This window comes from Lepisma saccharinum, chromosome 1, assembly GCF_977018435.1.
Source record: "Lepisma saccharinum chromosome 1, izLepSacc3.1, whole genome shotgun sequence".
Taxonomy (NCBI): Eukaryota; Metazoa; Arthropoda; class Insecta; order Zygentoma; family Lepismatidae; genus Lepisma; species Lepisma saccharinum.
The window spans coordinates 97,752,903-97,779,316 of NC_139229.1; the positions used below are offsets into that span (position 1 = coordinate 97,752,903).

At 42.5% G+C, this 26,414-nt stretch overlaps 1 protein-coding gene across 1 annotated transcript in view; it reads left to right on the top strand.

Moving 5' to 3' along the window:
- The first annotated feature begins 856 nt into the window (after positions 1–856).
- The window catches only part of LOC145985231 (methyltransferase-like protein 27), a 58,111-nt gene continuing 32,553 nt past the window's right edge, over positions 857–26,414 (top strand). Inside the window, exons 1-2 of the mRNA XM_083118995.1 lie at positions 857–998; positions 12,597–12,750. Coding sequence (XP_082975121.1) covers positions 12,604–12,750 — 147 coding nt within the window. The 5' untranslated portion in view covers positions 857–998; positions 12,597–12,603. The remainder of the gene's footprint in view (positions 999–12,596; positions 12,751–26,414) is intronic.

Genomic DNA, 26,414 nt, shown 5'->3' on the forward strand with positions numbered 1-26,414 from the left:
CCATTACCTCAATAGCTTGCAACATGCCGTGGTTTGTTGTTCGCGTATGCGCGATGCAATGAGTGTCTTGCTTTAGAGAGATTGCGCACTAAAGCGACAAGGGGCACGCGACACTTATCGCTTGAGGATTTCACCAATCGAACGCTGGCCTGTGCTGCCCGTCATGCCGCTACTATGTGAAATGTTGCTCTTGATTGGCTCGTTTCCAAGCATCATGTGTCGCTTCGGTATGAAAGTTGCCTTGAACCGAAGGACCCGTGTCGCTTTGATGTGAAATCTTCGTATCGTTTGTCGCGTGTCGCTTTGGTGTAAAATTTCCTTGAGGAAACGGTGCAGTCAGAACTTGTGTCCCTACGGTTGGAAAAGCTGCATTGATTACAGACTGCTCGCTTTCAAGCGACACTTGTGGTTTGTCGCCTCGATATGAAATATCTCTCTGGATACTATTTATATTCTGATAACATAGAAAAATAAAACTCTAGTACACAATCCAACACCTGACGTCCGGAATTACTTTGCGATGTTTCTTCTTGTGTTACGCATGCTATTTATTTATTAATTTTATTTCACTCTTCTTTCCAAATTAATGTCATTTCGTGAATTCAAATCACTCCACAAATATAACTGTTTCCATCAATTCACTTACCACCTTTCTAGACAAACAAATCTACACAATATATTCCAAAAACTAACTAAGCCGCGTTACTTTCATAACAAAATTAGCACCTGTTCCGATCGCACTGCCATCTATATTTTCATCGTATCGGGAACCAGTTTCTTGGGTCGTTTTCCACACTACGTTATTCAAGGCGCTGTACGAGTAATTCCACTATCAAGGACACGTGAAGTTATTATCTATCTTCTCGCATGCGCACTTTCAACCTAGAGCGACGCTGCAAAGTCCAGGAATTGTGCATTCCTTCCTTTAATCTGTGTTCCTTACTTCGTCCTTACGTTCGAACTTAGCAGAAGTGTCAATCTGGTTTGAAGCTTTTCAGGTATTTATCCCGCTTTGCATTCTAGTTATCTCTTGTTACTTGCTTGTATTGATTTCTTACCAACAATGTTCTTCGCGGGTCGAATTCGTCACATGAAAGAGTTAAATAAGTTAGAGCTGTATTTGCTGGGTAACCGCGACACGCTCCGTAGGTGCTAGGGATGGTATCAGGCAAAGCAAGGGCGCCCGCAGGGAGAGGCCAAAGGGGGGGGGGCACTTGCCCCACCCCCTGAGATTTCTGTAAAGAGTTAATGTAATTCTAATGGTGAAATTGTAGCGATATTTTTATATAAAAAATGTTGTTTTCTGTGTAAGTTACAGCAACCATTTTGCTAAGAAATCATAAAAATTAATTTTTACGTATTTCTCAGTTTGTCATGTTTCAAAAACACTCTTGTAAATTTCAAAAAGCCTAAAAACTGTGGGGGGCAAGTGATCCCCCTTGTCCCCTCCAAGTTACGCCACTACATATAGGTCACACACCAATAATTGCTCGAGATAGACTTCTACCCTGAAGATGAGAGTGACGTTAGCTCTCGAAAGCTTGGAATCTTTTCCACAACAAACCTGGTCGATAGCTCGAGAGAAACTTTTCATTAAATATTTCATTACACGTATTAAAACTACTGGTTTCAGTTCACGAAATTTTATCTCTGTACTTGTAGTGGTTTCTGAACAATCAAATAATATCAATTTGTTCTGTTGTTGACTCGAAATATTAAATGGGCGGTTCGATGTTTAGTTGCAATTTTGTCCTAGAAGTTCTAAGCGCGAGGATGTACGTATTTTCCAGCACCCTTTGCAGGAATCCAAATGCACAAAAAAACGCGAAAGTTGCATCAGATGATTTCCGGGAAATGTCACTGAATAGTACATAGTTTATTCACGTTTCCTGTTTTGGCGACCTATAAATCTGAGGGACGACACCTCATCCTGATACAACCAACTTTTTTTGTTATTTCATTATATAAAGGTGAAATCTAAGTGCCCTAAATTGGAATCAGGGCCTTTTTTTGACTGCAGGAATTGATGCCCTTGCCCACTTCACCACTCAAGTGTCAAAAATTGAAATTTTGTGTCCATGAGAGATATAGGGTGGGCCATAAGTCAGTTGTCACTAGCTAGCAATCGTTAGACTTTGTTTTGCCTAGCGTAGTGGAAGTCAGTTGTGAACTTGACTAGTGCGTATAATAAGATATAAGAATGCTGGGTAATACGCAATAGGCAAGTTCACAACTGACTTCCACTACGCTAGGCAAAACAAAGTCTAACGATTGCTACAGCTCTTTTCAGTTCTTACGTCGTCCGCTCTAGAAGCTGGCAGGGGAAGTGGGGAGCGGGGAACGTGCCGCTGACCAACCAGAGAACAGACCACCTAGCGGTGGAGCCGAGAGTTACGCAGTTGCGGGAGGAAGCTGCAGCGCTAACTTCGTTCTGCACGTTGCTGTGTTGCCAATTCACCGCGTTGATGATGGTGTTTTGCCCCAGTGTTGATTCCTGTTTGTTATGAGCGGAATGTAGGAATAACATACGTGGGAGTAATTGTTGTCGCGTCGTGTATTATCTAACTGCATTGTTTCTTCGATAAACGTGTATGTGGCATGTGATGTGACGTTTATTTGTACTCTCGTTGTTCCATAGGGAGCTTTGTGCTTATTAACGCAGTAAGCATAGGCGCCGACTCCATGAGGCTTGGGGGGCTGGAGACCCCCCAATGTTTTGCTTAAGAGTTCTAATGTATTATTTTGCTTCTCTTGTCAAGTTTACTCTGAATTGTGCCACATGAACTTAACTTTAAATACACATTTGAAATGTTCTAGACTAGACCATCACCTTTGGGGGGCTGAGACCGCTAAACCATCAACTTAGGGCGGGCTGTGACCAGAGAAAACAAAACACATGACTTATTACTATATACTAAGTATATAATTATGAGTATTGTTAAAATTTTTACTAAAAAAAGAGTTTCAAAAGACGATGTGCATGAACTAGGGTAGTGGATGGGACGTTCGGGCTACGAATGGCTCTCACATGACATTCAGAACGAGATCATTGATATATTAGGAAGATCTGTTTTGTGCTCCTTGGTAGCAGATATTAAAAGTCGAGAATATTTTGCTATTATGGTTGACGAAACTTGTGACATATCCATCCGTTGACAATCAATATTCTGCATTCGAACTGTGAATAAAAATTTTGATATTTTTGAGGAATTCATGGGCTTTTATGAGATTCCGAACACTGAGGCCAAAACTTAAAAAAGGGAGAGAGTGAGTCATTGATTAATTTATTTCAGTGATCAGAGCCCCCCCCCCTAATAATTTTGACAAGTTGGCGCCCCTGGCAGTAAGTATCGTACGATGGCGAACAAGAAAGAGGGTAGTTTATGGCCAAGGCAGGAAAATAATCAGTAGGGTTCATGGATATTTTCAAAAGGAAGCAGAAAACAGTGGTCCCTTGGTAAGTGTGCACAAAGTGCAACAGAGTGTGTTGTAAGCTTTTGGAGTGAGTACGCGAACTGTGCAGCGTATTGTCAGGGAAGGCAATGACAGTCTTGAGGCGTCGGGTTCCACGTGATTTGAATCACCGCGCAAACGAATCAAAAGGAACAGTATCACAAAGGCAATCGACGGTTGCGATAAAGATATAATAAGAAGAATTATCCTCGGGTATTATGTAAAGGGTGAACATCCAACACTGAACAAGTTTTCGTTGATTTGCATACATTAATAAGCTTTCAGTGGGGAGTTTCGTCGTAGTGGAGGATACTGAAGTATATGGGGTTAAAGTACAAAAAGAGAAATGACGGTAGACGATTTCTGATGGAGAGAGCCGATATAGTTACAGCCAGAGTAACGTTTTTGCGAAAAATGAATCTTCTAAAAAATAAGGAACCTTTGCCCTATATAGGTATTTCATTTAGATGAAACGTACATACATCAGAATTACGCTCCAACGAAAAACTGGCAAAATAAAGAGGGTACATGGGGTTTAAAAGTGCCCGTGGGTAAAGGTGGGCGCATTATTGTTTGTCACGTAGGTTCCAGTCACACTGGTTTTCTACAGTAATGTAAATTAGTTTTCAGTGGTTTTTGCAGTTTTTAGATCCGCTTGACGAAAGGAACATCAAAGACGCAGTGATTGTAATGAACAATGCTATAGATACCATTCGGTACAGTTGGAAATAATTCTTACAACGTTTACACTTGATATCGTACACTTATCGGTATTCTACTGACCCCAAGATGGGGATAATATGCATTCTTAGGCCATACGCGAACAATGGGACGTCTGTATTTCATGGTTCTTTCGATTTAAACTCTCCTTTCCCGCTACTCTGACATGGCAACGCTGCAGTTTCTTTCTCTAACCGGCCTGTCTCGTTGCGCTGGATAGGTCGTTTTCCCGCTCTCCACTTCCCCTGCCAGCTTCTAGAGCGCACGCCGTAACAACTGAAAAGAGCTATAGTGACAACTGACTTATGGCCCACCCGCATTAACGCCGTTTTATCATAAGACGTTTTAAGGAAAAGAAAACAAGAGATGGGGGAAAAGTATGAAGAATTTAAGAATCCAGACACAGTGAGAGAGAGAGAGAGAGAGAGAGAGAGAAATAAATAAAAAGATATAAGCGAGAGAATTAAAAATGAAAAAGTCAAGAAAACACGCACACAGGGAGGGGAGAGGGAGGGAGAGGGATGGACAGTTGGATAGATATATGAAGGAACGGTAAAGAGAGAGGGAGAAAAGAAATAAAGAATCGACAAAGCGGGAGAGAGAAAGGAAGAAAGATAAATTGAAAAGAGCGAGAGAAAGAAGGGCGAAGTGGGGCAGATAATTTGTTTTAATGGCTCCACCGCGTCTCGATCCCGAGACCCCTTGAGTACGAGGCGACGAGTTTAAAAAGAGTGATAGAAGAATGCGCTAAAGCCGCGAAAGGAAGATCGAAATCTGCGAAGATTCAAGAAAATGAAATGCGTTACATGTGAAAAGGAGACGTGTAAAAAATTAGGCAACTTTTCCTTATTCCTCAAGTGACCTCAAATTTATGTTGGCATCCATACAGTTCGCTGTATACCGCTAACAATGGATCCCCTCAGAATTATTTTTTTAAGCATGAGTATTATTATTATTTTAATTTATGCTGTGGGTTGTGCTAAAATGACCTGACTTTGTTTCAATTTTCAGGGAGGGGGCGTGGCCACCACTTGTCCCTCCCTCTTCCGGACGTTCATGTCTGTTGCGGTTTCTCTTACATTTGCCTGCCGTTCGTGAGACATTTGAAGATGTGACTAGGAAAGAGTTTCTTATATATGCAGGCGTTGCGTGGAGTAAATCCTTGGGTGTTCACAGCCAGCCCAAAATCAGAAAATTTACACCCTCCTCCCCCAGACCGAGGGGGCTACAAACACACACAGAAATCAATTATTCATCACCATCGCAGAGACGAGAACAGTGAACCTAAGTGACATTGGTTAATCGACAAACAAAAGGCGAAATTTTAGCTAGAATCATTTTTTTTCTTCTAGTGCCTTTGCCAAATGTCGAAGAAAAGCAACATAAAAGTACGAATATAACAGCGCGTGTTTAATCGAGGATAGGACCCTGGGACATTGTATTTGTAGCGCATTGTGTAGACACTCTGCCAGAGTGCTTAGCGAAAATACATTTACAAAATAAAGGCCAATTTTAATTTATTGCGAATTATTGTGTCCGCTTAACACCCCCCCCCCCTCCGGTCGTCGTTGAAGACTCCCTCAAAAAAACAAGGAAAAATTACCAAGTTAAACAATGCAAAAAATTCTTTTGCAAGTTTGAATTATTGAAATTCCTTACTTTTCTCCTCGTCGAACTCCATGGCAGAGCGGTTATCACAGCGTCCTACAACTCTAGGGGTCCAGGGTTCGAATCCCGGCCAGGGCATGGATGTTCTTTGTCAATGTCCCTTCATCAGTTTCATCATGTCATTACTCATCCTCATCATACAGCAGAGGGAGTTCATAGCGCCAGATGTGCCCCAGGATCTCGCTGCCTAACCTGGTGAGCTTTCCTTGCCATCAGTCAGGGAAAATTGGGAAATTTGAAACATTGTGAAGACTTTATGAATGAATAAAGCTGCTTTGTAAAATAAGTATATTGAAATGTAGTGTTTTATTGTGCAGAAAAAAAAATTGAAAATTTTCCGTTTTCTGTTGGGGGTTCGTGTGCTGCGTGAACCCCCTTCAGGCGACGCCTCTCGATGCAGCTAGACACGTAATAATCCTATGCGGTATTAATTACAAGTGGCTTATTCAGCTATGGCACTACTCCCAAAATGAATCTTCTATCTTTTATATCGATTGTAGAATCTATTCAAGAGCGCGGAAGAATGAAATGAAGAAATAAAGCTGTTTCGTAATTGGATGACGGCCAGTGCGCAACATCAGCGCTTCCATGTTATCGATACAGCCTTGACAATAATCACATACAATGCTGGTCACTTCTTACAAGGACAAAACCATTGAAGGAGGAAGCAGTCTGTTATCTTCCTTGTTTCTTTGTATTTCTTAGCATTTCTTTCTGTGTATGTGCTTCACATATACCTCATCCTCTATCCTAAATTAAACAAGGTGCGTCCGAGTTGAAATAAAGCAAATTTTTAATATGAAGCTCACGCATCTATTTTAATTTGGGGGCGTACTGGCATCTTAGAAGATAAAAGTTACGTAATTTCATTCAATTCATTTAGAAAAGAACGCCTAACCTTCAAGGTTTCTTATTTACACGATATCGTCATCAATGACCAGAAAGAAGTTCATTCTATCATGCCACTTTACTAGAACCGAGTAAAATGTGTGTACAGTCACCAGTGGCGTAGCATGGACATTTCGGGTGGGAACGCCAAGTCCGAAGGAAGGGTCGGCCCTTTCTTGCTTAATAATTTACTTATGGTATTAGTCGCCACAGGTATTGTTTATTTGCCTGAAGTCAGCTGGGTTTTCAATAAAACATCATCCATGCATGTTTTAGCTAGAAAATTAGATGCCTCACTATGCCACAGATGTTTTGAACTCTGGTGTTCTATACCTTTTTTTATATCTTTCTGCATGACGCAAGTCATTAAAAACCTACCTGAATCACAAGCGCCTCTGCACAACAGTAGACGTCATTGTTGTGGGCGATCCAACTACTGATTGATTTGGTTTATTTTACTTCGCTTTTCTACCACTTTTGGTTAATTGCGAATATGAATATGAGTGATGATATTGATGAAGGGACACTGACAAAGAACACCCGTGCTCACGCCGGGATTCGAACCAGGGACCTCTGTCGTCTTGGCGCACTGTGCAAAACACTCTGACACGGAGGTGGGTGGATGATCCAAATATCGTACACTCTACTGACGTAACAGTGCCGATTAGTAATTCAGATCACTGTTTATTACATCTTGAGAATGCTGATAAACATTTTAAAATAATTTTGTCCAGAGACAATTCGATGTTAAGAGTTTTCAAATGAATGGTAAAAATTTCCATTGACACAATATTAAGCAGTTAGATAATAACGAAAAAATAATAATAATAAAAAAATAATAGTTTTGCGGGTTAAGTGGTAAAGCAGCCACAGGCTGAATTTCTACCATGAGGACTTCACCAACTTATTTGACAAAAACGATGTTGATCTTTTAGTTTCTAATGCACATCGCAGTTCGTGCGATAAATTATACAATGCAGAGATCATTAAGAAGCGGTATATTTGAGATTGGTAAAGTTACGTCAGTCAATATTGCGTATTGTTGCATCACATAACACGAGTTGCATGAGCGCGAAGAACCAAGTAGGAATTCTACCGCTGTCGTCTGCTTCAGAAGGCAGGAAGGGTCACATTAACCAATCACGGTAGACCTCTGCTGCAGCTCCGTACGCTGGCGTACGAGAGAGCATTTACGCGCGTGCTGTAGAAATCGAAGCTTTCCCTCCAGAAAGGCAGCAAGCAATATAGAGTCTTTTACGCCGAACCTGCTCGGCGTCCGGCCGGGAAAGGCATTGAAAAGAGATGCTAGAACGAGTGTTGAGAGTGGAGCGTTGCAAGCGGATCGCGAAAAATAGCTATTATAATGCCATGAAGGTCAAACATATATGGAAATAGTCAAGTTTTACTTTATATTCACAGCATTTACGCATTTTTGAAATTTTAAATCTGGGAACGCCGGTCGTACTATAACGCTACGCCACTGACAGTCACTCGTGGTAGAAAAGGCGAGTCGAGCAGTCAGGCAACTCACGTCAGTTACTGCCCTATCTACTGACTAAATGTAAACCGAACTTTAAGGAGCAGAAGTGGACTGAACGCCACACAAACATTTGAGTAGGCTTATCAAACGAACTACAACATGTTCTTGTGTGCCTATGAAGTAATCATTCAGTTAAATTGTAATTGTACACGAAATTTCTGTGCTCCCTAAATTTCTATGAACTCAAGTGTCTGTTCTCTTTTCACGTCATATTCCAGTGCACAGTCATTTGTTCTGTCAACTCGCTTCTCTCGTGCCTTTTGACACTCCTGCAGAATTTGCCAACACGGGAACAATGCAAGCAGCAGATTGCATCGCCCAGCCTCCCTACGCTAGCTTACGGTTTAAAATTCGATTACAGCATCCCAGGACAAGCTGTAACAATGCGAAACTTACATTTCCGTAATAAAATTGCGCGGAGTACTACACGTTATTTTAAAATTTTGGGTGATCACGGTTAGTTATATTTCTTTAATCGTCCAAACACATAGTGAGAATCTTGTTTTTGATGTCGCACAGTTATCGTTACACACGAGAAATCACATATGTTTTATACTGGACATTACCTGTTTAGCTTTCACTTAACTTTATTCATTGTTTTACATCAGATAGTAATTGCATAAGGATTTGCGTCACTAGTGATACGAGATGAAATTCTCGGTATTCGGAAACTTCTTTCGACCTCACCGTGTACCTGAAGTATACGCCCAAACCGGGGGGGGGGGGGGGGAGGGGGCATGGAGCAGTTTCAATAGGGATCGATATCTAATTGTTGTTCCCTGAAGAAGGATGGATATGCACGAAACTGTGTGACGGCATGCTTACTGAACATCTTAACCAGTGTTCGGAAAGTTACTTATTACAAGTAAGTGAAACTGTAACTGATTACAGTTACGATAACTTATTTTAAAAAGTAACTAAGTTACAGTATTTTAACCTTCTGCCAGGAATTTTCTTGGAATATTTTGGACCCAACCAATGATCATTAACTGTATTAAAATAAACATATGTAGGCCTACACGTGTTTCATTAACATTTATAAGTCTTCATATATTTACATTATTACAACAAATAAAAACCTGAGGAAACAAGGAGTCAGCTTTGCTTGAACGATCGTCCATTTTATTTTACAATCCACTCAAAACACCGAAGTTCTTAGGTGTAATTAGGAATAGAGAATTGTAGTAAAGCGTGGTGTTCTACATTTAGCATGCTACGAAGCCTCGCTTCCTTGCCTTAGGCGATTCCTCAAAACTCCTTTCGCTTTAGCATCCAGAGAACAGACATGGCTGGAAACAGAGTTGCCAAATTTAGCTCTCTCCCCACGTTCTGTTGTTAACGGTACTTCTATTGAAAAACGTAATTATATTACAATTACAGCTACTACTTTGAAAAGTAGCAGGTTACAGTTAAAACTTCTAAAAAAAGTAACTTTTACTTTTACTGCGATAAACTATTTTAACATCAAGTCTTCAATCACACATAGTCATAGTCATTCGCCGAAATATTGAACACAGCACTGAAACAAGTCCTCTGCGCAAGCAGTGACTTGAGAGGGCTCGTCCAATAAATCCGTGAGTGGAAGTGAGTGCATGGAGGCTAAAACGCAGCTCTGCAGCAAAATCATCTTAGAGGCTCGGGTCGTAGTGCTCAGTCCTGACGTCTTATGACAAGGATTTTACAGCGATAAGACGATCGCCTCCAGATTGAGAAGGTAATGGCTGCAGCTAGTTAAAATAGTGAATAGTTAGAAAGAAGGGGAGGGGAGGAGGAGAAAAAGAAGGAAGGATAAAATAGATAAGCAAAATTAAGGAAAAGGGAGAGAGGAATAAACAGATTAAGAAGGAAAGAGGGATAGAGGAACAAAGAAGACAAGGAACGAGTAGATTAAGATCAGGATAATATTTGACACTTTCTCTTTTCCAAGTTCTTCATGAATGATTAGCTAAATCAATATGTGTTTTGTACTAGTCATCTGTATCTTAACATTGTGTAATGTTTTTTCAGAGATAACTGCTAGAATTTCAGAATCATTTAACCTTGTTAGTCACGGCTCGTTGCTCCTTACGTTACAAGATTAAAATGAACGAAGTCCACGTAAGATTGTGTTTTTCCAGTAATGAGTACATAGATTTTCGATGGTTGGGTCTTCTGAAATGATAATATCTGTGGGTAAATAAAAATGGAAAACTTTGTTCAGGACGTCCAATATAATCTATTGCAAACTCAACCACGCAAAGTATATAGAGATCAACCACGCGCTAGGGGAAGGTGCTGCCACCTAGTGACGACCACAGCCACAGGTGTAATTGTGTTTCACTTTTGGGGTGTATCTTTTCTTCCTTTCTTTTAGTGATCGCTAAACCGTCTGCAAAGGCTATTCATTTTACATTAATTAGGGAACTTAAAAGTTGCTCACAGGCTTTGAGTTTCAGGAATCGTTCATTTTCTAAATCGTCGTGTTGAGAAATCATATAGTAATGCCACAGTGGGACTACAGGCAAAAGAACCTGCGCAGAACCGCGTGTCCTCTGCATCTACTCGCGAATGGAGGGGAAGGGGTATAGTGAAGTAGGCTTTTTTATGGACAGATCTGAACGGATGGAGGGGAAGATGCGCGAAGGCTTCTAGTCGAAGGTTATTTTCTTTGTGGTCGCTCAATAACAAATTAACGTTTCTTAGCTATTCGTTCCCCCGGTCCGTGGCTACCCTCATCGTTGATTGATTGATTGATTTAAGATTATCTTACGTCGTTTTTCTGCCAATCTTGGCTAATCGCGACGATGAGGATGAATGATGAAATTGACGGTCACTCACAAAGAACACCTATGCCCAGACCGGGATTCGAACCCGGGACCCCTGTGTCGTAGCGCGTAGTATTAACCACTCTGTCACGGAGTTCGGCTCTAACCTCATCCATCCCCTTCCTATGAGAAAAGTAAGGTGTTTGATGTAACACAATGCACACCAATAACCTTCTTCAGAACATATGGCTACAGTTTAACTATGAGGTAAAAACACACACCCAAAATTGATATTTGAAAAGAAACTGAGCTTGAGTTGTGGTTCAGTATAGTGCTGGTAGCAAATGAGGAAGTATATGGCCTAAACACAAGAAATAAACACAAACTTCACATAAAACACTGCCGCCTTTACTTACTTTCCTCAAATGAGGAAGTATATGGCCTAAACACAAGAAATAAAGACAAACTTCACATAAAACACTGCCGCCTTTACTTATGTAAGAAAGGTCCCTTAAACTCTTCCATAGATCTCTACAATAAACTACCACAAGATGTGAGGAAAGAACCAAAATTGATCCTATTCAAGCACAAGATAAAATCGATGCTTCTGAAGCATGTTTTTTATTCTGTAGCTGAATACATGGAAGCGACTTTTACATAAGACAAAATGTATATAATGTAGTATAATCACATATTCTTTTTGTAAATTTAAATGTCAAGTGAAGGTGGATAATTAGTATCACCTAGAAGTAGGCTGTAGTGTTCTATATCTTCTCATGTTATATCTTTTTGTGATTTTCATATAATACCAGAGTAACACCCAATTTTTTTTACAATTTTTGGGTATGTATTTTGTATTTGTACTTGTAAAACATATTAATGTAGTATTGTATTGTAATGTAAGTATTGACATGTCCTATATTACCATGTAGGCTACTGTTATTTGTACACACCGGTAGTCCTTGGACGCAAATAAACTAAACTAAATTATATTATTATTTATGAATCACATGAATGATATAAACAAGAAATAAAATATGATCCCCGCTATCAAAATGTATTAATTATAATTAACATTCAGTGTTTTTGCTATTTCCTAATCAACTTTGATATTAGGTCTACGCTGAAATTGAGGAATGCCAGCCAGAAGCATTTATCGTAATGACTAATATTCTTGAGAAAAGGTATATTCTTCACCAACCGTTCATAAAACTTCCAGCAATTCTTGGTAAGCAAGATTTGTCACCTCTCCACATATTGTTCATGAGTGCGTACGTACCTAGCATGAAATGTGTCTCAACTTTAGACTTTGTTTTCAAGCTAAGTTCTAAACTTATATAAAATGGGACAAATTGTATTTTTTTTTTTGTAATATCGATGGGACGGTCGGGACACGCCTTCAAAACTGGATTGTTCCGGTCAAAACGTGAAGTATGGTCACCCTACATAATTCCCACTCTACTTCCCCTCCGCCTCCCTCCATCACTGCAAACAATGGGTACTCGATTTCTTACGTCATCTTGACGTTGGTTCGTTATCTTCTTTTGTGTTATGCTTCATTACGACTATGTTGTCTACTGCAGGCTCACAATGAACTCAAACAATATGGAAGGTATTGACGGCGTTCAGCAAAAAGACACTTCTGCCTATGGAGCTAACTACAAGGCGCATAAAACAGGAATTTCCCATGATGCAATGGTGCAGGCATATGACGAATGGGCGGAGAAATACGATGAGGTATGAGACTTGTTTATTGCCCTTCTTATAATACGTTCATTTTATTTCTATAAACTCGTGACATAGCAGCAAATTTAAATAAATCTGGATCAAGTAGGATTATAACCAATGGTTTATCCAGAAATCTTCATCGGAGGGTGGGGGTGTGAATTAGTTTTCAGTGAATGTAAGGGTAAATTTATTGCCAAAGTGACCATAAATTGGGTGTTGTTAACAATTTTGGGATGTTGGAGAAAATGGTGTTGGATAAATCACTGGCTATAACACTCACGAACACCTCTAAGCATATGTTTCAAAAGTCGCGCAACCCAAACTTTGAAAATTTATATCACGAAAACATGTAAGAGATATTTACACCGAGTTTGCTGCATTATAAAGCCTCATCCATGGAGATATTTTTCGATGCTTAACATTATCAATTTATTCCATACAGAAAATTAAGTAAATTAATTACTGGCGGAAGACAGCGTTAAAACTTTTCCAGAAATGCACTTTTGAGTGAGAAAACTATGTAAGAAATTATCGGAGAGTCATAGTTAGACGTCTGATGACTGATGCCATGTCAATGTCTCATTTGCATTCAATAATGATCATGTGATGGATTTATGACTGTCAATTTTACGGGTCGAGCGAAAAAGTGCCATTTTTGGGACATATCTGCGTAGCTGGCAACACTAGCAGGTCGAAATTTGTCACCAGACGCACGCAATAGGTGCCTAACAAAGGGTGACTAAGTATTGCCCATACATTTGCGAGTAGACCTAGTGGCCCGGTTCTAAGCCCTCATTTGAGGCTCGAATCATCATTTGAGGCTCAGTGTTGCCAACTCACCCCACGAAAATTTCACCAACTGATATTTTGAAGCCTTTCACGGTGTATGTTAACCTCACAAGCAGTGTTGCCAACTCGGGCGAGGCGTAGCTTTTCACGGTGTATGTTAACCTCACCAGTAGTGTTTCCAACTCGGCGTAGCCTTTCACGGTGTATAATTTTTTAGCTTTTTTTTGTGTGTGTGAGTGTACATGTGTTCGGGCGAGGCGTAGCCTTTTACGGTGTATGTTAACCCCACTAGCCTCAGCGTACATGAGAGTTCTGAATTTTTTTTTGAGGCTGGAATTATTATTTGAGGCTCGTCGTAGCTTTTTATGATGTATATTTTGAGGGCAGAGTTGGCAACACTGTGGCCTATTACTGTAGCTTTTTATGAGGGGGGTCTATTGCCCTCTGTTTACATCTGGCAACACTGCCGTAGATTGACAGTGTTGTTAAACCTACTGGGTTTTTCACTGTAAATTTTTATTAAAAGACCTGAGGGGTCCATGTATTTTTTATGTTTGGCAATACTGTTGGGGGCCTAGTGTTGGCGACACTGTGGGTTTTTACTGTAGTTTTTTATGAGGGGGGTCTATTGCCCTCTGTTTATATTTGGCAACTTTATTGGATGTTTTTTTTTGAGGCTTGGGTTTTACCAACTCATCCGAAGAAAATTCCACTATATGATCTTTTACTGGCTAAGCTAACCTACAAATAGAAATTGGCAACACTGACGAGCATCAAATGATGATTTCGAGCCTCAAATGATGATTTCGAGCATCAAATGATGATTCGAGCCTCAAATAATAATTCAAGACTCGTCGGTGTTGCCAACCCACTCTACAAAAATTCCACTATATGATATTTTAAAGCCTTTCACGGTGTATGTTAACCTCACAAGCAGTGTTGCCAACTCGGGGGCGAGGCGTAGCTTTTTATGGTGTATGTTAAACCTACCAGCAGTGTTTCCAACTCGTCGTAGCTTTTCACGGTGTATAATTTTTACACGCACGCGCGTGTATTGTGACGAATGCACTCTCTCATCCTTGAAGGATGAATGCATCTTATCGTAATTTTCCAACTGTGGGACCAAATGTTTATATATCGTGACCTTTGTAAACCTCTTTCGGGAACAATATGTCGCACACACACGCGCGCGCGCGCGTGCCTGTATTGTGACGCAAGCAAACAAAAAAAACTTTGCCTGTCATTACAAAAAAAACTTTGACCGTATTCTTAAATAACTAACAAGGACAATGAATCTTTTTGGCTTCCGCAAACAGATCAACATGGAGACTGCACCGCCAAATTTCAATAACCTCTTACCTTCCGTGTTATCTAAACTCAATGGTTTACTGATTGTTCATCTCAACAGCATTTGGACGAAACTGAATGACGATGTGGGCAAGATGTTTTATGTTTTTAATAACAATTTACATTTCTACGAAATTCCGATCGACGGGAAACTTCAAATCACCGTGAATCCGGAAAACGCAGGCGAAATCAAAATTTCTACCGGCAAGAATATTTTTCGAATCAAGCACGACAAGATGCTTTCTAACATTACGTACGATGTTTCTGCAGGAGATTATTATTAACAAGGGCAACAAGTACCTTCTCACCGTCATAGACACGTTTTCGAAATTCGCATGGGCTCTACCTTTGAAGGCGAAAACGGGAACATGCGTCACGGAAGCATTCAAATTAATTTTTCGCGAAAGCGGCGGCAGACAACCACGGTTTCTGCAAACGGACAACGGTAAAGAATTTTACAACGCCGTATTCCAAAAGTTTATTCAAAAACACAAGATTCAACATTATTCGACCTTCAGTCACATCAAAGCCAGCATCGTGGAAAGATTCAATCGAACCTTGAAAACACACATGTGGAAACGATTCACGCTTCGGGGAAATTACAAATGGGTCGACATCCTGCCGGAACTCGTCGACACCTATAATGATACGGTACACAGAACAATAGGCATGAAGCCAGCCGACGTTACCAAGTCCGACGAGCAGCGTTTAATTTCTACAGTTTACTGTCCAAAGTACACACCCACGACAAAAAAAGCTAAATACAAAATTGGAGACCAGGTGAGGATCAGCAAATTCAAACGCACCTTCGAGAAGGGATTCACAAAAAATTGGAGCACGGAACGCTTTACGGTGGTTCGAGTTCTACCCGGAAACCGACACACGTATATAATAAAAGATAGTAGCGGCGAGATTTTGAAAGGAAGATTTTACGAAGAGGAACTCTCTAAAACAAAACACCCCGACACGTACCTCATCGAGAAAGTATTGCGTAGGAAAGGTGACAAACTGTTTGTCAAATGGCTGGGACTTCCGGAAAAAAGTTGGATCGACGCGGACGAAGTGATCTTGTGAGTACGTGGAACGTGGTGAAGCGTCTACCGGATCCGGAAAGTCAAACGAGAAAAAAAAAGAACGGCAAGTTGCTTCCCGACAGCATCCACTGTCTGATCGTAGGTCCTTCGGGGTGTGGGAAAACAACACTGCTCGTGGACAATTTTCTCCTCGCACCGAATTGGTTAGATTGGAAGAACAGGCACCTGTACGTGTTCTCGAAAAGTTTGGAGCAATCCAAATACCAGCAACTGATGAAACTGTACGATGGTCTGGATATTGCAACGTTCGCCTCGGAAATAAAACCACTCGACGATTGTCGTGAAAATTCAGTCGTTGTGTTCGACGACGCCATCCTGGAAAATCAAAATGAAATTCGCAATTTTTTCACGCAAGGTCGTCACAAAAAAATGGATTGCTTCTACCTAGCTCAAACGTTTTCCAAAATTCCAAAACAGTTAGTACGCGACAACGCTAATTTCATATGTTTGTTTCGTCAAGATCACACCAACCTCAAGCACGCGTACGATGACTACGTAGGCGGAGACATGAACTACAATCAATTTTCGGAACGCTGCTGCTCTACTTGCTGGAACGGTGACGATTTCGGATTCGCGACGATCGACATGACGAGGAAACCCAACGACGGAAAATACAGAAACAAAATCAACGACTTTCTAAACGTTGCAACGTTGTGAGAAACGACGTGTATAAATAACGTCATGACGAAACGAAAAATCGAAGACGAAAATCTCAAGCTTCGCGATTACCTCGCGAAACGCTTCAAAGGTTGGAAATCCGAGAATCGCGGATTCTACGAAGAGAAGAAACGTCAGGATCAACCCGTGATCGATGCCATCAGCAGTCTAGGTAAAGAAATTAAAAGTGTCACGGAACAAAATAAAAATTTGATCAACGAACTCGTACCGCTCGCAGCTAAAAGTTACGCCGTACCCACGCCTATTTCGAGCATTCCTTCGACGCCGTTCGAACTGAAGGATGCACCGGCACGACGTCGAGCCATAGGCAGCACGTCTTCGGATAAAATCGAGTTGGGACCTTTGGCACGAGACTACCTGAGCACGGGGAAATTCGACAAGGATGAAGTGTTCGGATTGTATCCCAGCATGGAAACCAGCGAAGGCGGCGGTGTGGTGTGGAAGATTGGGAAATCGAAGGTGACCTTCGAAGGCAACGACATTAAAGTCAATTTAGGCGAGAAGGATAGTTGGAACAGGTATCCGGGTACGGTGGGACTGTGGGAACTCGTCGCCAAAAAACAGCCGAAAGATTACACCGACGAAGATTACCAAAGTTACAAGGAAATTCTGATCATGACGGATGCCTTGTACCAGAACAACGACGCCTCGCAGAATAGGGTGAAATCGAGCAGCGGCGAGAAGTACAGGAATCTCATCAAACCGATTTGGAACCAGGTCAAAACAGGCAGCGGCGTCAAACGCTACAACACGTTACCCAAAGAATTCGTTTGGGTGGACGACGTTAGGAAACTCGTGGACCGATTGTTGGTGATAGCCGGCGAAGAGAATGCAGGCAATCGTAATTTCTACAACGAGAAGGTTGGCATCGTGGACATGATCAGCACGAAACTTTCCAACTTCATCGTGAACGACGACAAGGGCATAGGTTACCTGATCAAAATCATCAACACGCTACCTCCGAAATTTTGGAACGTGGCCGAAGGAAAGGGGCTCGTGAACGACATCATCAACAAGTTACCTTTCGAGATGCATCTACCTGGCTACCAGTACTGCGGACCGGGTACCAAACTTGAGAAAAGATTGGAGAGAGGAGACAAGGGTGTGAATCCGTTGGACGCGGCATGCAAAGATCACGACATCGCCTACAACACCACGCAGACGGATCTGGACGCACGTCACGAAGCAGACAAAAAATTGGAACATGCAGCTTTCGAAAGGTTCGTGAGCAGAGACGCATCGCTGGGTGAACGGGTCGCCGCACTGGGTACCACCATCGCCATGAACACGAAACAAAAATTGGGGTGGGGTATATAAATAACATACCGTAAAAAAACTACACAAGAAAAAATCTCAGAATATATATATAAATAACATACCGTGAAAATAACACATAGAGCATCAACATGAAGCCCAAGGGTGTCGTGTACCAGATACCATACTCCAATCTAAAAAATCTAGGTGCTCTCGATGGGTTACTCACCAAGAAACAACGCGAGAAGAAACGTTCTTGCTTGTCGAAAGGACACGGAATGAAATTACTGCTCAACACACCTCAATTGAAAAGATTGCAGCGTTCGCGGAAACAGCAAAAGATCGGAGGTTTCATATTCAGCATCCCCGCCATCCTGGCAGCATTGGGGGCCATGGGAAGTTTGGCCGGCGGAAGTGCCGCCATCGCGAAAACCGTCATCGACTCGAAGAAGAACAAAGCGGAATTGGAAGAACAGAAACGTCACAACCTGGCCATGGAGAAGAAAGGGGGGAAGGGCGTGATGAAGAAGTTTAAAAAAAAGAAACAACAGCACTCACCAACCGAGACATTGAATCTCTGATCGGACCGTTACGAATCAAACACTTCAGAGGAGTTTTCATGTCCGACTCGTTACCTTCAAGCGTTAAAAGAAGAGAATGCGGAGTAGTCAACTTGGACGGTCAAGAAAATCCAGGCACGCATTGGATATGTTACCACAAAAATGATGATAAAGCATTCGTTTTCGATTCTTTCGGAGGTGTTCCACCTACAAATTTAATTCATTATCTGAAAACGAACAAAACCTCTATATACTACAACGACGAACGCATTCAAAATTTCGGAGACGTGAACTGTGGTCATCTCTGCCTCTCCGTGCTCGCGTTTCTCTCTAAAATAAATAACCCTACGATCGAGGATTTCCAGAAAGCATTGTGGAACCTTAAACAGCATCACTAGGATGGGCGTGTTCCATCTCACGAGCGAATCTTCAATCTTGAAACTCACGCTGCACGACGACATCGTCTGTCCTAAATCCGTGGCTCTGCGTGCATTCTACAGCATGTACCTCATACCTAACGTCACGCAGCACAACAACAAAATTAGCGTCGGAAACGAACACATCGTCGTCACGCCAGGACAATACAATCTTTCCACTTTGCAAGCTCAATTACCCAAAGGCACATACCTTTCTCAAAATTCGGTCACGCACAGAGTGGAAATCCTATCCGCGACGGAGACCGTGGACCTGGGCACCATGGGAGAACTTTTAGGTTTCGAGAACAACCACCCAAAACTCGAATCTGGCATCAAGCACGTAGCAACCAACATTCCTAAATTCTTGGCCATAGAGACTCTGAACGTACACTGCAACGTGGCGGAAGGTATGATCACGAAATCTTCGGACGGATTATTAGGAAGTCACAAGCAGACGGGAATCATAGCCACTTTCAAACCAAGTTCCGAGTTCATGGAACCGATCATCTACACGCCCTCTTCGCCGATCTATTTTCCAGTATGTCGCAACCGCATAGACGACATAGAGTTGGTGGTGACGAACGAGAAAGGAGACGTGGTGGATTTCGCAGGTGCCACTACGACGGCCATCGTGGAGATCAACGTATAATAAATAACCATACATGTAAAATGGAGCAAATCGAAAGTTACGAATTGCAATCTTTCCCTCCCAACCGTCGCACGTTCGCCAATCTGAACGAAGCGAACAGGGAGATCGAATACGACGTGGACGTAGGCGACGGGTTCATTCATCCTCACAGAGCGGACCTCTACCTTCAATTCGACGTGGTGAAGAAGGAAAGCGGAGACGCGTTTCCTGCAGCAGCAAACTTGATACTCGTGGACAACTTCGTGCCTCACCTGTTCTCGCAGGTGGAGGTGAGGAAACACAACACCGTCATCGACAGAATAGATTATCCAGGCATCACGTCGACGGCAGTGGGAACGTTGAAATTATCCAAAACGGACGCAGCGTACTACCAGGCCGGGGGATTCGAAGCCGGGACCAAAATATCGACGAGAAGTCACACGGTGCTCTTTCCCATGCGTCTGCTGCCTGGTTTCTTCTCGGACTACAAGGAGATCATGTGGAAGGGAGGACTGAGGGTCACGTTTCGAAGAGCGGCCAACGACAACGACGCACTAATGCGATACGCTACTTTGGGTCCGGACGGCACCACGCCGATAGCCAACACTTTACCCGAAGCAGCGAAATGCGTCATCCGGAGCATGGAATTGAGAATGCCGGTGGTGGAATACGAAACGAACTACGCCCTCAAGTACAAAGCGGAGATCTTGAAAAGTCCGCAGGTGCCGATTCACTTTCACGGTTACCAGTGCGTGCAGAAGATGGCGTGGGGAAGTCACATGGAATTCGACGTGACGACACAGTTCAACAACATACAGTTCGACATGCCAGATTTCGTCGTAGTGCTTTTTCAGACCGGACGCGATAACGATCAGGAAAAAGATTCCAGCAAGTTCGACGACTGCAAGATCAAGAACGTTTATCTGAAGAACGGTAGGAACGAAGTGTTCCCGCGCGAGAATTACAACCTCGACATGACCAAAGACGATTACCTCAAACTTTACGAAGCTTACACGGCTTACAAACGCGTGACCGAAGGAAGCGTGGACGTGTACTACGCGCCCAGCGAATTCAAAGCACGGAGACCCATGACCGTCATCAACACATCTAAGAGGAAGCAAGTGGTGGTCAACGATCGTACCAACATCAAGATTGTATGCGAGTTCCACGATGCCTTGCCTGCAGATACTCTGTGCAGTGTCATTCTTATTGCAGAGAAAACATTTGTGTATGACGTCAAGAATGAAAGAGTGACTGAACAGTTTTAAATAAATAAATAAAAAAAAATAGCACACAATAAGAAATGTGGAATTTTATATATATAAGTACAAATTGCAATTAGCAGTTTCCAGAAGTTTAATTTTGCTGTGCCATGCATGCATGTAATCGAGGAAGTGGAAGTAAATTAAAATTGTTTTTTTTCGCATTGCCTATTACTTTTTGTTGCACTCTGGGCAGGTCTTACTAGTTTGGAGGCGATAGTGGCCCCACGGAAGTGTATGGACCCCACATTCAAGAATACACCTCTTGTCGTCGTGTGCATCCAGAGCAACTTTCCTGACAATATTAGTTGTAAGCACATGATCGACGCTTTGGATACGATGCTCTTTTTGTAGAATGGGCGATTTTGTTCTGAGGCACTCGAGGTAATCCTCAAACTTGAGGTGCTCCCGAACCACTTGCCTGCTTACACCCTTTGCCTTTTTTGTTACAGAACCCTCAGCCCGGATCGCATAGGCTTTGGCACGAAGTCCAGCAAACTCCACAATCACATCCCTGTCTTTCTCGTCCTTGAGTTTGCCGGGTATTTTTTTGTTCCGGGGCAGAATTCCATACCGGTTTAGCTGGGGATAGCCCGATGTGTCGAAGAGCTTGAGAAGAGCTGGAACTTTGGCTATATCACCATACGCATCGGCCGTGCGAACATGGTACACCAAGCTGTCTGTGTCTGTGTAGAGGAGCGAGATATTGTGGTTGTAGTGTGCACGTAGTATGCCGTAATATGTCTCGAACATGCACAACTTGCTCAGATCCAAAACTGCAGCTCCCACATAGATGGGCTTGTTGAGTAGCACCTTGCCCCGGTTCATGTGAATCAGAGACATCTGTTCGTTGTAAATTGTTCGAGACCTGAACAGCGGGCTTGCAACAAGTCGACGACACTGTGTTTTCTTCGTCACCAACCTCACATCAACGCGATTTCGCACATTCTCCATGGTCTTCCCAAATACCGCATTGTTCATTAATTTGAAAAAATCGCGATCAAGTTCCGAAGTGGCATCAGTGCGATGGTTGGTGTTCAGTTCGATGTACGGCTTCAACCATGGAGACTGCCTAAACAAGAGCACGTGGTAAACTGCTTTGACCGAGACCCCTTGCTGCATTAACCACTGGAGGTTCCGGTAGTGTAGCACATAACGCTTTTTGGGCTCCAAGTCCATGACGAGCTTCGGTTGATCCGAGCCAGGTGGACACTTGACTTCCGGAGCAGGCGAAAGGTCACAGAATGTATCCTGCAGCTTCTCGGGGAAGTCAAGGTCCACCTCGGCAAAAAACCCAAACTCGTCGCACTCTTTTTCGATGTCGTGGTATAAAGGATCAACCCACTTAAACTGTCCTGTTGGGAGTGGCTGCATCATGGAGTGCCCGTAAAGATTATTCACGTCAGTGTACATGATGTAGCTTGATGGTTGGGAGGGGTCGTAACCAGTGGCCATGTGGTGATTGTTGGCGTGTGCGAAGCGTTGCGACACTTGGACCATGCCGCCCCGGATAGCTCTCTCGATGAAAAGCATGATATCATTATCGGAGATAAGTGAAAGTTTAACTTTAGTCAGCAGGAGCATGGCCGACCATGCCAGTCCAGGAAGGCTGTAAAAATATACAGGGTCCAGGTTGTAAATGTTTATCGCAGTTGCCCGAAACGCCTGGAACACATCGGCAAGAAGCGTCACATCAAGCTTCAGGTATGCATCGTGGTAATCACCGAAAGTTCGGCAACCCAACTTGACCCACATAGACTGAGCATGCTTGTACTCCTCGTCGGTAATACCAGAACCTCTCAGCTGGCTGTAGAACTTATCCTGGGCAGGCAGCAACTCTTCTTCGAACTTGGAAGGGTCGGTGACGTACTCGTAGGGGTAGACCCCTTTACGTCTGATGAGTGCGACATCTAAGTTCGGGAAACTTGATGTGGTAATGGCTAGTTGGTCGTCTCTGAGCTTCCCAGCAAGAGCATCGAGGCTTGCCTGGAGGAACCTCAGAGAGTCGAGGAACCGAAGCTCGATGCTGCTGCTTGAGTCGGGGATCGGCACCCACTTGCTGATGCTAATATAACGCTCCTCGTTCTGTGCCAGGACATTGATTCTCGCATTGTCGTACCCTAGATGTGTGACCAAGTGATGGAAATCATATCCCGAGCCATTGTGAAAAAAGACCGGTATGAAGCGCGGGTCTCTGGCTCTCAAGTTACATCTGTTGCACCACGGGCCAATGTAGCTTCCGGTCCCATAATGGTCATGGTGGTGGACCTTTTTGTTATCGTCAGTGAAGACCGAGTTGCAAACAGGACAATTTAGAGCTATTTCGTGCTGATGCTTGTTTTTGGGAGACAGAGGCAGCATGGGCTTGGGGGCCAACAGCACCTTCCCTATCTTGATGGCTTCCTGTTGCATTCTCTCCAGGAAGTGTTTGACCGGGTCGGGACCGCGATACACATAGGGCTCGGAGGCAATATGTTGGTCTCGCCACACCACAACATAGGAGTAACTCGAGGCCTCGTGGATTTGGAAAGGAATGGTAGAGGATGTTTCGGGGTTGGGCTCGCAGTTAGACAGAGGTTGAAGAAAGGCCTCGAAGTCTGCTACAATATAGGCAGGATGCTTCACCATAGCACTGTGCATGCGAAAGCACTCTACTGCACCAGGTTCGGGCAGGATAATTCGTGCAGGCTTGTTGGTACCACAGTAGAACATGTGGCGAGCTAGCTTCTCAGCAGCAATGTTGGGACCTCTGATGCGCCGGTAATCCTGCTGTTCTCGATTATGAAATATAAACAAGCACCTGCGACACACCTCGACGTGGCGACTATCACTGCTCCGTTGGGTCGAAACAAGCCGAGAGAGGGAACGGATAAGGGTGTAATGGTGATGGGTTTCGTCCTTGATGAGCAGGAGGTTGATTTCTCGTACCTCGTTGTTGTTGCTCACGTTGCTCACCCGGATGGGGTGGACCTCATGTTTGTTCTCGGTGAGACCGTAAACATTGATGGCTAATTGCAGGCCCAACAAGTCACGAGCACGAACCTCAAACTTGTGAATATGCGAGACTTCTACAGGGTAGGCAATCCCGGCCATTGCATCCTCCAGTTCCGACTCATACTGCTTGTAGTGTGCAACACGGTACGAGTGGTTTTTCCAGTGAACAGGGTGCAATGCTGCCAGCACCGACCAGAGGAAGCATTTGGTGTCTTTGTTCTGAATATTGAGAACAGCTTTCCTTGCTTCAACCTCGGGTGGCAGGGCAATATAGCTAGACCCTGCCAGTGGCAGGGACTTGCTAAGTTTCAGACGAAGTTCGTGGGGGTCGCCACACAGCGAACCGCCCGAGCCTTTAGCCTTATGCTCCTCGTGCTTTGCCACAAACTCCTCGACAAACTTGTCGTAGATGCTGTCGAGGTCAGTGATATCTGCCTGATGCAGTGTTTTTGCTTTTGTGGCATGGAAGAATTTATATATTTCATCAGACGGTTTCTTATACTTGCAGCATAGCACAGCATAGAATTTAGTGGAGTATGTAGCCAATGCATCGTTGAGGATGGATATTATCTTAGCTCGCTCGCTCTCCAGAAAACTACGCACATCGCAGAAGCTGTCTGATGTTATGTTAAAGTCTTCTAATAAATGCTCAAACGCAAATCGGTCTGCTTTCTTCGCCAGCTTGACGCGTTTGGCAGGTGGCGATGCATCGAGGGAGGTTACTTCTACCTTTCGCTTGGAAGGTTGCGGTAGAGATGTTCCAGTGCTCTTGCAAGTAAGCTGGTGTCGCTTGAAGTTGGCAATAGAAAAATTTTTTCCACACTTAGAGCACAGTTTGGTTGCACATATTCGCTTTCCCGGCACACAAGTACGACAGTGTCTTTGAAAATTTTTACTTGACATAGTAATTTGGCACGTAGGGCAATTTTTTTCAGAACGCATAATGCAGAGATTTTTTGGGGGTATGTTATTTAATACCTAATGCTGTGCAATGCAAAATATAATTGTTAATTTTTTTTAAACTATTTTCTGTGACCTTATTTGGGTTTTTTTTTCGTCAAATTATATGCTTCTAGTCTCCTATACAATACAATATACGAACAATATTGTCAACAGTATCATATTTGAGCAGGTCGCTTGTCACCTAAACACTACAGCTTACAGGTTGGTAAAATCTGACATGAAAGCAGATAATACGCTTATGTCTTATTTATATGTAATTTTCACGGGCGTACAATATTGTCAACAGTATCATATTTGAGCAGGTCGTTTGTCACCTAAACACTACAGCTCACAGGTTGGTAAAATCTGACATGAAAGCAGATAATACGCTTATGTCTTATTTATATGTAATTTTCACGGACGTACAATATTGTCAACAGTATCATATTTGAGCAGGTCGTTTGTCACCTAAACACTACAGCTTACAGGTTGGTAAAATTTCACATGAAAGCAGATAATACGCTTATGTCTTATTTATATGTAATTTTCACGGGCGTACAATATTGTCAACAGTATCATATTTGAGCAGGTCGTTTGTCACCTAAACACTACAGCTCACAGGTTGGTAAAATCTGACATGAAAGCAGATAATACGCTTATGTCTTATTTATATGTAATTTTCACGGACGTACAATATTGTCAACAGTATCATATTTGAGCAGGTCGTTTGTCACCTAAACACTACAGCTTACAGGTTGGTAAAATCTGACATGAAAGCAGATAATACGCTTAAGTCTTATTTATATATAATTTTCACGGACGAACAATATTGTCAACAGTATCATATTTGAGCAGGTCGCTTGTCACCTAAACACTACAGCTTACAGGTTGGTAAAATCTGACATGAAAGCAGATAATACGCTTATGTCTTATTTATATGTAATTTTCACGGGCGTACAATATTGTCAACAGTATCATATTTGAGCAGGTCGTTTGTCACCTAAACACTACAGCTCACAGGTTGGTAAAATCTGACATGAAAGCAGATAATACGCTTATGTCTTATTTATATGTAATTTTCACGGACGTACAATATTGTCAACAGTATCATATTTGAGCAGGTCGTTTGTCACCTAAACACTACAGCTTACAGGTTGGTAAAATTTCACATGAAAGCAGATAATACGCTTATGTCTTATTTATATGTAATTTTCACGGGCGTACAATATTGTCAACAGTATCATATTTGAGCAGGTCGTTTGTCACCTAAACACTACAGCTCACAGGTTGGTAAAATCTGACATGAAAGCAGATAATACGCTTATGTCTTATTTATATGTAATTTTCACGGACGTACAATATTGTCAACAGTATCATATTTGAGCAGGTCGTTTGTCACCTAAACACTACAGCTTACAGGTTGGTAAAATCTGACATGAAAGCAGATAATACGCTTAAGTCTTATTTATATATAATTTTCACGGACGTACAATATTATCAACAGTATCATATTTGAGCAGGTCGTTTGTCACCTAAACACTACAGCTTACAGGTTGGTAAAATCTGACATGAAAGTAGATAATACGCTTAAGTCTTATTTATATATAATTTTCACGGACGTACAATATTATCAACAGTATCATATTTGAGCAGGTCGTTTGTCACCTAAACACTACAGCTCACAGGTTGGCAAAATCTGACATGAAAGC